At 37.1% G+C, this 14220-nt stretch overlaps 1 protein-coding gene across 1 annotated transcript in view; it reads right to left on the bottom strand.

Annotated features, from left to right (window-relative positions):
* The window catches only part of LOC142339429 (uncharacterized), a 71255-nt gene that overhangs the window by 4841 nt on the left and 52194 nt on the right, over nt 1–14220 (bottom strand). The window contains exons 8-10 of the mRNA XM_075389455.1: nt 6932–7433; nt 5965–6311; nt 4530–5223 (exon numbers count right to left, since the gene is read on the bottom strand). Of these exons, the coding sequence (XP_075245570.1) occupies nt 4530–5223; nt 5965–6311; nt 6932–7433 (1543 nt within the window). The remainder of the gene's footprint in view (nt 1–4529; nt 5224–5964; nt 6312–6931; nt 7434–14220) is intronic.

Raw genomic sequence — 14220 nt, forward strand, 5'->3', positions numbered from 1 at the left:
ATAACTTATAACAAATTAGACCGCAGAAAAAGTTTAATGTCAATTCAGTAAAACAGAGAGGAAGAAGAAGTTTTTTCTTTGCTGATATTAAACTACAAGTTGACCAAAACTAAAAAAAAATAGTGCAAGGTTCAATAAGCCATTGTTTATTTAAGAATCAAATATTTTTGAAGCTCAGAACGACCATAATCTTTCAAGTAAACAGACTAGATACATTAAATTGGAACTGGTTTTGAAGCCAATTGGATTTATCATTATTGATCTCTGATTTCAACTGTTCTGATTTTTTAATTAAAATAAAAAAGATCAATTTTTTTATAAAAAAAGACCGACTGATTACAATCTGAATTATTTTTGGATTGTAACGGTCCCGTATTGGACCAAAACAAGTCTTGCTTTTGCTTTTCGTCCACTAAGAACAATCAATTGTGTCGAATGTTTTAAATATAGATAAATTAAATATAGATGTTTTAAATATAGATAAAAATTAGCAAAAAAGACAAATTTTTAATTCTCGACTTTTCTCAAAAGAAGTGAAAGTATAAGTAGCTCTTTTTTTCAGTTTTCAAAGATTGTGTTAGTTGTCTTTGGGTGTTTACTTCCGGCAATTTTAATCAAAGTACACTAAAGAAGCTTGTTTCGGTCAATTTTTGATGAGAAAGTCTGAATTTTGAAATATTTTGCCAAAATTTTAGCCAAAAAAGTTAAATCAAATTAGTCAACAAGATTTTTTGTCTCTAAAATTAAAATCAACAGTGTTATTGTTAACAATTTTTTACATATTTTAGACAAATTGACAAACTTTTAGGCAAAAAGTCCGGAAAATGTGAATAAAAATAACGCAAATCGGTCTAATATTCACAAAATTTTAAACCACGATTACTCGCTCTGGAAAACGAAATTCAAAAAATCTTTGAATTCCATATTCTACGCTGGACGGACTTTTTAATGATACCACTCACAACTTCCTACGATGAATACATCGATCGGTCTAAATTGTCTGAACAAAAAAACCAGTTGATTATATAGTCCCCCCCTCAAGAGGGGTCGGAACAACAAAAAAGGTGTTTTACTTCAAATATAATTACACTCTATCACCAAAACAATAATTCTGCGGAAAAACAACAGGAAGAACAAAATGGAAACATAATTGACATTCAGCAAAACTCACAGTTCGTGACATCAGAGTTAAAATAACTCGTAAACTTGTTTTGAAACTCAGCAGACCAACAGCAGATGAATTTGAACCACCAGTTCAACGTTATTTTTAAATAAAACCCGCAGATATTGTTTCTAAACTGAAGCTGGCAACAAAGATACAAAAACAACACCAAGGCAATTAGAAACTAAAAAATGAAGGAGAGATTCAAAAATCATTTAAGATTTTCAAAATTAGATGTTGTAGCTGATGAGACCTGTTGTCACTGAGAAAAAACAAAAATTGAATTAACAATTTTTCAAAAAGATGCAGTTATTATACTGAATAATGAAAATTCATTAGAAAGCATATGAGAGTTGTCAGTATCGAGTCTTATAAAAAAACAGGAAAATAACCCTAGAAATTTAACGCCTTCGAGTAAAACCAGAAAAAGTACAAATAATTTAATAAAACATACAGTTAAGGCCGAAAATATCATTCTCTGTCCAATGGCTCAAACAGTAGCATCTAAATACAATTCAAACACATGTATCACGCTCAAAAGCATTTGTAGAAAAAAAACAACCGAAAATGCATCAAAAAAGAGCAGTCAAATTGACGCAATAGAAAAAAATAACCTTTTTATCCATAAATATGTAAAAACATAAATTTCTCTCCTCTTCTCCTTTTCTACTGGTTGACATTTTATGCTTTGAAACAACCCATTCTTCTGCTCCCTTTTTTATTCCAGTGCTATGAAAATCAAGGCTTCAGTCTGACTTCTCACTGACGACAAAAATTGAAAAACATAGTTAAAATCTTAAAACAAAAAAGGCTCTTCAATTTAGTTACAATATTTTTGATTGCAAAAAAAACGTTAGGAAACTAATCAGAGCCTCGGTATTGCGTCGCCCAATTATTCAAAAAACAAAACTCACCCAATTAGCAACGTTATTTGTTTTAAAAAAAGTCTTAAAGTTACGCTAAAAATTAACAAAAATATTGTAAGACACAGGCTATTGACAAAAACAATTATCTGAATAATTTCTTAAAAAAACTAAAAACTGAGAATTTTTAAAGATTACAAATCAACGCTCAATAGTTTTTTTAATTTTACTGATGTCTTTCTATGTCAAGTGCATAGATTGGCTAAAATTGACTACAAAAACCAAATTATCTGAGCACATAATCCCCGACCCACTAAGTGAGGTAGGAACATTTAGTTAGTTAACCTTTATCTCTGTGCTCTGTCTTTTCTTCAGTTACTATTCAACAACTATTCTATCGGCCTTGCTGCTTTTTCAATCTTATTTTTAAAATATGCAAAAAATGGGGACATCGGACAATAAAAGGTTGAAATGACTATAATTGTAACTATAATTGGATTTTTTCTTGGAACCTATTGAAACCTCAAGTCATTAAAGAAATCGAAATTTAAAAACTAAATCATTTAAGTTTCGTCAAATAGCTCGAAAACAAACTATGGATCACTTGTGCCTTGATTCTGCCGGTATTGGGATACAAAGTCAACGCGAAGCTGGGTTTAAAATGAAGGCAATAGAACAATTCATAGATCACTCATAAAATTTCAAACGAATAATGCGACCTATTTTGTTGCTTTTTTCTTATGATCTAGAGTAGTTAACTGCGGTTTCAATGAGCAGCTCCAATTGCGAACGAGAGTGCTTCAGGCAATGCAACAATCAAAAATTGACAAGCAAAAAGTTTGCCCAAGAAGTTAAATGATCAGACAACGAAAAATGATCAAGCACAAAAGACAAACAGGACCAAAATAATTGCTAAAAATTTTAGCTTGAGAGCAACCTAAATTTTAACGTGATGTGCAAACCGGTGGCAAATTTGGACTAGACTGATTTGAGCAACAGCCTCAATTTGTACCTTATTCTAATGCATTACGTGTTTTCAGCAAGGAACTGCTGGGTTATGTTCTTCCTTTACTATTCTTCTTTTTATGTTTTCTGAGAATAAAAAGTTTTTTCACTCCGTCGATTTTTTTCTGGTGTCGTGTCAATGCTTAAATTATGAACAGCTTAGTTATGGGCAAGTTCTAATCCGCAATTAGTCTTTTCAATCAGCAATTAGTAAACCGAAGGACTTCAACGCAATTACTCGAGATAAAGTTTTTCTATAATTTGATCAAATAATCACTTTGCATGCGTATTTTGTGTCCCTATTCAAGCAAACAGAATGCTTTAAGAATTCAATTTTTCCTCAGTAAGTTTTGTGGTTAACGTAGTGTTTTTTCAACATAAAAAACAGAGAACAAAATGGATTGCAGTAACGATATATGCTCACTGCTGTCCACACATCGTTCAAAAAACTGTTTAGTAAATAATATAATCTGCTGACTCCTAGGAAAACTGCTATTCTCCCTTTGCTTCATGCCGTAATCAAAAATTTAATTCAATTTTTTTTGGCATTCTAAAAAAAATAGTTCTAAAAAATTACCGGCTTCTCGTCACACCTACTACTCCATTAGGTGGCCAGTTTCCGAAAAAGGCAAATTTCACTAAATTAAGCGTTTTGTGGAATCGACTGGCCAAAACTTGTCCCAACTTCTGACAATTCATATATAAAATCAACGACGGAAAATTTTTACCCAAAACATGGAAATAAGTTACTTATAACGTGGAAATGGCTGATTCACCATTTTGGTTCACTGGTAGTATCAAAAGGGAAAGTTGTGAAACTTATCACCAACTAGGCATTCTTTCAGTCCGGTAATTAGATACTGTAACCTTGGGAATGGGTGACGTATAAATGAGTGAACAGTGTGGAAGCTTTTGTCTAATGGCGTGGAAACGAGTAAAGAGCGATTGTCTCAGGTTTTCACCATAACGCTCTGTGAAAAATGGATGAACATATTTTGAAAGAAATTTTACTAATTAGCCTAGTGTTACTTGTTTCCACATACGCTTAGAACTCTGATCTTAAAACATGGGTTGTGAAAAGCCCCAACAAAATCGAGTAGTATACTCAATTTTCGGACATTAGTCACATGTCTGTATTTTAATCGGACATTAGTCACATAATGTCTGTATTTTAATCGGACATTAGTCACATAATGTCTGTATTTTAATCGTCTACCAATTTTTTGGCACTAGTTCATTGGCACAGCAGCTATTTGTACAATGACAATAAACTCGTACTCTAAATTAGTAACAATGTTATGCCACTATTTCCCATTCTTCATTTGTTTGGATAAATTGCTTTTTATCGTTACGTTATGCAAATGTCTTTCAACGAGGTTGATTAAAAACAAAAAAATGGACTGACCTTTTTGCGATGCTATGAGCGCGAGTTAAGAATTAAGTGAGGTGATAAGTGAACTACCCAGAAAAAAATACGAATATTGTCTCAACATACGAACCTAGTCTTGGCATATACGACACCTCATTTCCAGTTGCAACTGGCTTCTTCTCCGTCTGTTCTTGACCGGGTGAGGCACTGGCAACCGTATCCCCTCCCCCTTTAATATTGGATGCCAGGGATGTCTGGGTTTTTGGCACAGTGGCATTCCGTGTCGCAGGAGCAGTCGGGTTAGTTTTAGACCCGCCAGCGTTTGTTCTGACAGGAGCGTTTTTGGCTGCCGGTGTAGTTATAGGTTTACCCCTGGCAACACTCGGCTGGGGTAACTTTCGATTTGATATAGCTGCCGGCTTGACAGGAACCCTTGAAGCCGGCTGTGTTTGAGCACCTGTTTTGTTGGCAACCGCAGTTGCCCGGCCTGCTGGTCGACTGGCCGGTAGATTGTCTTTAACATTTTGATTTGGTTTCCCAGCTTTCGTTTGCTGATTTTTCTCCTCAACTTTGGCAGATTCTTTTGATTGTTCTTTCAGTTTGGCAGTTAATTTTGAGAACCTGTCTTGTTCTTTCAAGCTTGGATGTATTTCTGAGTCGACAAATTTCTTCGACTCCAAATCTACACTCACTTGAAATGACAGTTTGGCCGATATGAGACTGGATTCTTTCTCGTGTACTTCGTACATTCCCAATTGAGAAAAGCCGAGAAGATAGAGGAACTTGGACGAGTTTGGGAAGTTCGAAACTGCCTCCTGACAAACCTGTGAACAAAAATTCGCTAAAAGAAAAAAAAATACTACTCTTTAGTTGCCAGAGATAGATAGGCGGGTACTGGAACTACCCTAATCCAGAAAACCGAACAAAAAGTCTTTCGGCAAATGTGTAAGAAATTAATAATAATCTAAGAAAAATTGAAAACTTCCCAAAAACAAATAGAATTTAAAATTAATTTTCTTTCTAAATCAATATTCATCCGATGTCAAAACTGTATATCCGGTGTCTGCTTTTGTGCAAAACCATATCCAGGTTACGTTCCGGACAAAAGCATTCTCTGATCAGATTTTCTTGGGTCGGATTCTGAGTTTAATGTGAGACCATAAATGACATGATCGGACAATATGTTTGCTCGCATAACAGTCTGCAAAATTGTTGTACAAGGCCTGGACAGTAGTAGTTTCTGGGTTAAGAATGTTCTGATCTGAGTACAAAATCGGTGATCGGTAATGTGTTCTCATCGGAGTGGTCAATAGACTCCATATATAAAAGAAAAAAATGTTCTGCAAAAAAAACAAAAACGAGCATAGCTAAATTTTGGAAAAAGGATAAGTACTCTCAAGTTGCTATTTTTATTGTTGCCAGATAACGCGACAACTTTACAAATCCAAAATTTAGACTCCAGGGCTCTGTCCGGAAAAAATTACCCACGTTATCCTATTCCTATATCAAAACAGGCCTTATCGCGCTTAATTTTTAACCTCTTGTGAAAAAGAAACGCTGATTACCATTTCCAGAAGATTGCTGAGTTTGAAATCTCTTCTTAAATTAGAGTGGTGAATCAGAGACGCCAAATTTGAACAAAGCCATTCGGTAATTTGTGATTGGTCGAATGAGTTCTCATTCTGATTGGTTGATCCCTTTGATGATTGCGATTGGCAGATAGCGTGATTGACAGCTTTGATATAGAGGAAGTATGTTTTGAAGATGTTCCACATGATACGGTGATAAAACTTGCTGTTTTTCCGCTGTATTTTGCTGAGGCCATTTTGCATCAGGAAAAGTGATGACTGTATGATTAAACAGCTGCTTGGATGCTTAAAGTGTACCAGAAGTTTAGATAATGCCCACAGACCTGAAGAACATTGCTTTTTGGTCCAACTTTTTGTGAAATAAAAATAAAGTTAATTAAGCAATCTTCCGGCTTTTAAGTGATTGTTAAACCTGCCAGTTCATAAGAAGGATCTTTACTCAGGATCACAATTCTCAACGAAATCTCTATTCTCATCCCTTTAATTGTGTCCAACTCAAACCGATGATTTCCAACAACCTACGGAGATAAAGAACAGGTACCACTTTTAAGTTTGTTTCAACAATCTCTCAATTTTTGATACAGTTCTTGTTATAAGTCGTGGAGTTTTCTGTTCTCCATAAACCGCTTTTAGAGAAAATATTCAAAATATGAACCACCCCAAAATTTTCAGGGAAATTAATCTGAGCAATTTCTAGCTCTTCTGTATTTATGTCCGAGAAATTAATATATTCTCGCACAATAGTGTCGCGAACAAACTTTCTAATTCTAAAAAAACACTTTAAAACTACTTTCAAGCTCTGTAAAACGTGATAAATTACTGAGAAAGCCAAATGTAAACCTCACAACAGCAAAGCTCTAGTCAGCTATTTGCCCTTCAAAACATGAAAAAAAAACAGACAATACTTTGGATACGATTTTGATGACATATTCGTCGCACTGACCTCTAATGACATTCATATCATGAGTGACCCATTTCTTCATACATTGCAGAATGTGACCATCATGAGTCGCTTTCACAGAATCAGACCCAACAGTCATCCTACTCTTCTGGATTTCGTCAAATCCCCGCAGCAAATAATCCAAAGCTGCCGTGTACCTATCCTTCTCTTTCAGCAATACAGTAGTTAATCCAATGTAAAACTTAAATTCAGTTGAACTTGGCCTGATGGCACTGGCCACTGCAAACAATCGCTTTGCTGAGCTCAATTCGCCAATCAGAAGATCGCATTTTCCAGCAAATAGGAACAGTTCTGCGTTATTTTGTTCTAGGCCAATCGCGTCGTTGTATTTATCACGCGCCTGTAGAAATGGATCTTCGAGGTTTTCAGAGGAGAACTTGGATGCGTTTTCCTCTTGAGCGGCTTTTTTAGATTTCCATGAGTAGAGAAAGGCCACATAGTCAGCACGCGACAACTTTCCCCACTCCAGAAGTTGATGATACTCCTGAAATTGCTTCAAAGCTTCAATAAACCGGCTTTTTTTTCAATTCGCATATGATGTTCCAACGCTTCTCATGACTTTTTACCCAAACTTCGCTCGACTTTATCAACTCGAAGACAGAAAGAATCAAACGCGAAAAAACTAGATATGACAAACTTTTTGCAAGAAGGATGTTATCATGTTATCATGTTTGGCACGAAAAGATTATTCCTGTGAAGTACCTTGATGATATTAATATCCGACCGCCAAATCTCTTAATTGTCTATTTAATTTCTAAAACCAACCATATTGTATAGTCATTACACATTTTCAAATGCTAAATAAGGAACATGTGAGCAGAGGAGTGAAAGTTACGAACCATACACAGTTCAAATTTTGATCGAAATAACTATTTTGACCAAAATCTTAACTCTGAAAAACCTTTGTTACTTGGTTTAGATTCCAATAGTAACTGAGGTGTGGAACAATCTCAGGTTTTATTGTAAAGGCGAAAGACACGCGTTCGCAAATTAAATTCGTCATTGTACAAAACGGTTTAAAGCAACCTACAAGCTAAACATATTAACGTAAAAAGTAACATGTGAAAACTTAAAAGTTTTATCATTGCTTTTACTGTTTTTTATTACAATTCAAAGAATTTGAATTGTATTGGGGCGCTGTCTTTTTTTTAAGATTTGTTCACACATTTTCATGATTTTTAAAGTCAAATTGGAGTAATGATTTTGGTCACGCAGAAACAGGAAATGGAGCGAAAAAGCGAGTGGTTTTGCGGCGTGAAATTTTTCGCTCTAATTTTAAAGTAGAGTGAGAATACGGTGTTTGAACAAAAATTCGCTTTATCGGTAGTGGTTTTTTGTTCACATGCGGCAATTTCACTTTGATTTTTACTGTTTTTTCGATTTTTTGGATCGGATTTTTTTCTAAATGGTTTTTCCAATCCATTCATAGTCCGTTCTAGGTCTAGTTTTCTGTTTAGTCAATGAAAATTCTTTGAATTGTACGTCAGGACTTGTCCTGCTATGTTTTTCGTTTCATGTTACAAACAATTAACTCTCAAAAACACCAATATTGTTGAAACATCAAATTTTCATTCCACTTTAAAGGCTTTTTGCGAAACAATTCTTCTGTAAACCTAAAATCCAATTCAATCTTTCCAGTGCATCAGCTTGAATAAAATTGCCATTCTAATCTGACTTTTCATTCGCATTAACAAGTCAAAAAGTGCAAATCGTTTTTAAAAAACGTTGCCACAAGACTCCGAAATCTACTTGAATGTAAAACAGAGCATTGACTGGAGCTAAATTTGTTTCTGAACAACTAAAATTATTCAATCCAATATACAATTTAATTTGAAACAATGAACAAAGGACGGAAGATCGGTATAAAATGTACATTTTTTGAACACTGGAAAAGGGAAAGGAAAAATCGAAAAATTTAGTTTAACAAAATTATAACAACTATGGCTACTAATTTTCACAATATTCTGTTCAATTTCGCACGTCCCAACACATTTTCTGTATAATCCTGTTATCCCTATAATTCGGTCACTCATCTCTTAACACTCAGCAGACGTGGAGCAGTGTATGTTGAATGTTGAGCTGTGGCAAACTCAACTTCTCTCTAAAAAACGATAAACCGAAGAAAAATTGCTGCGTTTATTTCAGTACGATCTGCCCTGCATTAAAATTCAAATACCTCCCCTCAGCTACCACACTCCGTGGAATAGTTATATGTAACCAATTGAACAGAAAAAAACACAACCGAAAAAAAACAAAAATAGGAGAAGTAGGCATAAAACATCAAAAATAGAAAAAAAAGTAGGCCAAAATATGAGTTAATTTAATCATTTTCCTTAAAAAACTTAATCGAAATGTAAGGTTACGAATATCTCTGGAAATGTTAATTTAATCAAAAAAACAGCGAACAAAATGAAATTGTAAAAAGTATATAACTGCCAGAAAAAGCAACGAAAACGGCAGAACGACAAAAATTGATACTAATTGTCTGTAACGGCTGCTCTCCTTGTGTTTCACAAAGAAAGTTTTACCCCGCCCAGTTCGTTCTGAGTGGTTACAAAATCTGTCCGGATACTTCGTTGATGCAGTTTGCTTTTGTAACTGTATATCCGCTCTGCTGTACTTACCGTTGCATTAACTAATTTGACTAACTTAGTTTTGGATTTTTTCTCAATTGAACTGGGTCCACAGATCACACAATACGGGATCTCTTTATGTTTACCAGTTCAATCGTTTTGATAAAACAAATCAAAGTCAAAAATAAATGCCTAAGAAGTGTTATGAAAAATTGGTTTTCAACTTAATCCTGGGTGTGTGTGTGTTGCGATTTTCGCAGAGTACTCACGAGTTGAAGACTGGAAATCAGGACACAGAAAATTGAATTCTTTGCTCGAGACGTTTTCGATACAAGACACAATATTTGATAAAATATTGCTCAAGGCGAATTTTTGTTATCAAGACACAGTATAAATTTAACAAATATACTGCTCAAGGGTTTGGTTTTAACGAGACACAGTAACAAATATACTGCCCAAAACTATATTATTTCAACAATTTTATTGCTGAGTTTATTTGCTAGCTCGAGTTGCTAGGCTGACAAGTTATTGAGATTGTTAGTTCTTATTTTTGTTCAGTTTGTTAACAATTTTTGTGCTGACGTGGCATACGTGGCTGTTTCTGATTTGCTATACACAATTTCCTCGCTAAGGGGATGGATAATTGGGATAAAAATAGAACACAGTAATAGTTTTCGTCCTACGCAATTTTGTTATTCCTTAAGCTCAGCTCCAACACCGCCGGCCCTGTTTTCCTTCGTGAAAACATTATCATCAGTTGGTAGTACTGGAGCGAGCTTCACTACGGGCCTCTTGTAGTATCCATCCTTTTTTCGGATTTTCGCTGATCGAATCACTCCGTCGAACCCTTCAAAGGTTTCGGTTATTCGAACCAGATTGTAATATCCACGTTTGTCACTGCCTGCCACTAACCACACAAGATCACCCTGCTGAGAACTGTCCGTTGTGGTCTGCCATTTCTTTGAACTATTCAACGTTGGCAAGTATTTTTTACGGAATCTGTCCCAGATGAGGTCTGCGTAAGCTTGTGTTTGTCGGAAGAGCTTTCTATGATCAACAAATTGCTCTGCACCTGATAGATACGGTAAACAAAGGTCTTGTTGCCAAGTAGGAAATGGTTTGGAGTAATGGCTTCTAAATCGGTAGCATCAGAACTGACTTGTGTCAGCGGTTTAGCATTCAGCGTCTGTTCAACAAGACACAACGTGGTTGACAGAACATCCTCCGTGACTGATCGATTGCCCAGCACTGAGTACATTGCCTTCTTGCAACTCCTAACCAGTCTTTCCCACTCCTCCAAAGTGTGGTGCTGCAGGTGGGCTGAACTTCCATCTGATAGCTTGTTGAATCAGAGGTTCTTCAATTCGCACCTTGTTCCATGCTGCTATATACTCTGCCGGTTCTTTTTCAGCTCCAACGAAGTTTGTCCCGTTATCGCTAATCATTTTGGCCGGTTTGCCTCTTCGTGCAATGAATCGCATAATTGCGTTCAGACAACAATCAGTGTCTAGTTTTGGTACAATCTCTATATGTACCGAACGTACAGTAAGGCATGTGAATAGACAGCACCAACGCTTTTCGTTTCTTCGACCAATCTTTACTGTGAATGGTCCAAAATAGTCTACGCCCACAATCGAAAAGACTGTTGATGCGACTAATCGTTCTTCAGGTAGATCTGCCATTACTGGTGCTTTTGTTTGGGCTCTTCCTTTTCGACATCTAATGCATTTGTTTTTGATCGATCTCAAAGCATTTCGTATGCCTAGGATCCAGAATTTCTGCTGAACTATGTTTCTGATATGTTCAGTACCTTCGTGATGATCATTCTTATGTTCATTTTGCAAGAATAATTCAACTACATGGTGCTTCCAATGTAACAGTATTCGGCAATTGGTTTCGAAGTTCAATTGACTTTAACCTATTCTGCCCTGGGCACGAATAAGTCCTGGCTGGTCAATGAATGGTGACAACTGGAGGATTTTGCTGTTTTTTGGAATTTCCTTTTCAGCCTTGAGAGATTTCATCTCTTCAGCAAACTGTTCTCACTGCAGTAGTCTGAAGATGCTTGCTTGTGCCCCCTCTCTTTCTTCAACACTTAGTGTTTTTGTTGCCGTTTTGTGTTTTATAAATACGCGCTGTACGTATGCCATTGTGTTTACTAGTCGATTGAAACTGCTAAATCGTTCCCACTGAATCATCGGCTTCTTCTCTTCAACCTTTGCTGAGAAGACCATTTCGTCGTTTTGTTCGTCTGAAGCAAATGTTAAATTCAACTGTTCAGGCCATTCGTTCTCTCGTTGCTTTAACCAGGCCGGCCCAAAGAGCCATTCCTTCTCTTAAGTTCGTCAACATTGATCGCTCGTGTCCCGATGTCAGCTGGATTGTTAATACCCTTCACATGATTCCACTGTGAAACATTAGTTGTATCCAAAATCTCAGCCACTCTGTTTGCAACAAACACCTGTTGCTTACGGTGGGAGCTAAGAATCCATTGCAGAACAGTAGTGGAGTCTGTCCAAAAGTTACAACTGTGAATCTTCGATTCGTGTTCCTTCACTATCTGTTCTTTAGGTCTCAACGCCATTACTGCTGCTTGTAGTTCCAAGCGTGGTATGGAAAGGTGTCGCATCGGTGCGACTCGGCACTTTCCGATTACAAATGCTAAGTCTGCTAAGTATTCTTTGGGCTTTGAACGTAGGTATGCCACAGCGCACATTGTGTCTTCAGATGCGTCGGCAAACACATGAAGTTCCCATTTGTGCTTGGCTGTGCTGAAGTATCTTCTATCAATGCTGGTTTTTGCTACTTCTGGAAGCTGCGCCTTCCACTTCAGAAACTCTTCTTTTCCGTTAGGTTCTACTGAGTTGTCCCAATGTTGTCCATTTGTGGTCCAGTTGCTCTTCAGGAGTCGTCTCACATGGACACTGAATAAGATCAGATAAGATCTTCCTTTGGGAGATAAGATCTTCCTTTGGGTGATTGGGGTCTCAACTTCTTTGCTTGTACCTCTACAAACCTGTAGACTATCATCGGTAGTCGTCCACTGAAGCCCAAGCACCGATGACCCTTCCTGGCTGGGTTCTACTTCAACCTGCTTTGTTTTGCTGATTGATGTTAAGTCCTCTGGGATTGCGTTGGTTACCACGTCGCTGTTGGTGATCCACTTCTTCAGTTCAAATCCATGTTTTTAGAGAAGAGGTTGCAGTTGTTTGAAAACTTTGATTGCTTCTTCAGGTGTTTCGACTGACTTGATCATATCGTCCATGTAGAAGTTGTTTTGGATTGTTTTTGCTGCAATTGGGAACTCGTCTTCGTTATCGATCGCTACTCGCTTCAGAGCGTAGTTGGCACATGTTGGTGAACTCTTTGCTCTGAAAACATGACGCTGATACTCGTAAATTTGCACAGGTTCGTTCATTGTTGGTCGCCACAGGAATCTCAAGCAGCTTTTATCCCGATCAGGAACTTGCACTTGAAGAAACATTGATTCAATATCTGCGGTTAAGGCAATTGGTCCTTCTCGAAATCTGAATATTGTTGCGATCAACCCGTGTAGCAGATCGGGTCCGGCTAACAACTTGTCATTTAGGCATACATCCTTGTATTTTGCTGCAGCGTTGCAAACACGGCGAACTTTACCCGGTTTGTTGGGGTTTAGTACTGGATGGTGTGGCAAATACCATTCCTTTCCGAAAGTGCCTTTGACTTCCGATTTGCCAAGGATCTTCACAAATCCCTTTTCAAGATCTGTATCAATTGACTGTTGATACAAGTCCTTTAAATATGGGTCTCGTTGGAATCTTCGTTCCAGTGAGTAGAGCTGACCAATGGCTGAGCCTTAGTTGTTTGGGAGATTGGGTTCTGGTTCACTTTAGAGCATGCCCACTTTGTACCGCTCGCCTGTAAACTTTGTCGTGCTCTCTAGAAATGTCTGAGCTTGCTGCTCTTTCTTTGATTGACTTACAACATTTATTTTGGAAGCATAGGTTTCTATGTCCCACCATGATTGGATATTTTCTGCCACTTTCACATCTTCTGTGAAGGCAAAATGACAAAATTTTTACTTTTCTTGCCTGTCATGGGACCACTGACTACGCATCCTAATTCTGTTAAGACGGCAAAAAGCTCACTTCGTGTTCCAATCTTATAATCCAATGGACGTTGAATTTCGTAGGCATCCTGTCCAAGTATGATGCCTACTTCCATCAGGTTGAATGCTCTGTTAGTGAGAACATTCAGGTGTCTGAATTTGTTCTTCAGTTCCTTGTAATCATATGTTGTGTTTCCCAACGAGATTGATGGGTGTGCAAACGCTTCAATCGAATGCACCATTGAATGTAGTCCTTTATTGTGATAGGAACCTTCTCTGTCCTCAAATCTTGTGTCCCATGTACGCCAGCTATGTTCAAGGTAACGTCCGTGCCTTTGGTTTGTAGTTGATCCTTGACACTTTGATCGATGAACGATACTGTTGAACCAATATCGAGGACAGCGTAGGTAGTCAACCTGTTACCACCACTCTGAACCGATAACGGAACTATTTGAAGAAAATTAGTAACTTGGTTACTCTGGTTGATTGTTGCTGCGCTTACTTTAACTGCGTGACTACCCTCTGCCATTCTGTTTTCTGAGTGTAGCAACCTGTTGTCCTTTTTGGTACATCCAATTATACCGCACGGGTGGACTTTACAATCTTTG

This window comes from Convolutriloba macropyga, chromosome 5, assembly GCF_964194025.1.
Source record: "Convolutriloba macropyga chromosome 5, txConMacr16.3, whole genome shotgun sequence".
In the NCBI taxonomy this organism is placed as follows: Eukaryota; Metazoa; Xenacoelomorpha; order Acoela; family Convolutidae; genus Convolutriloba; species Convolutriloba macropyga.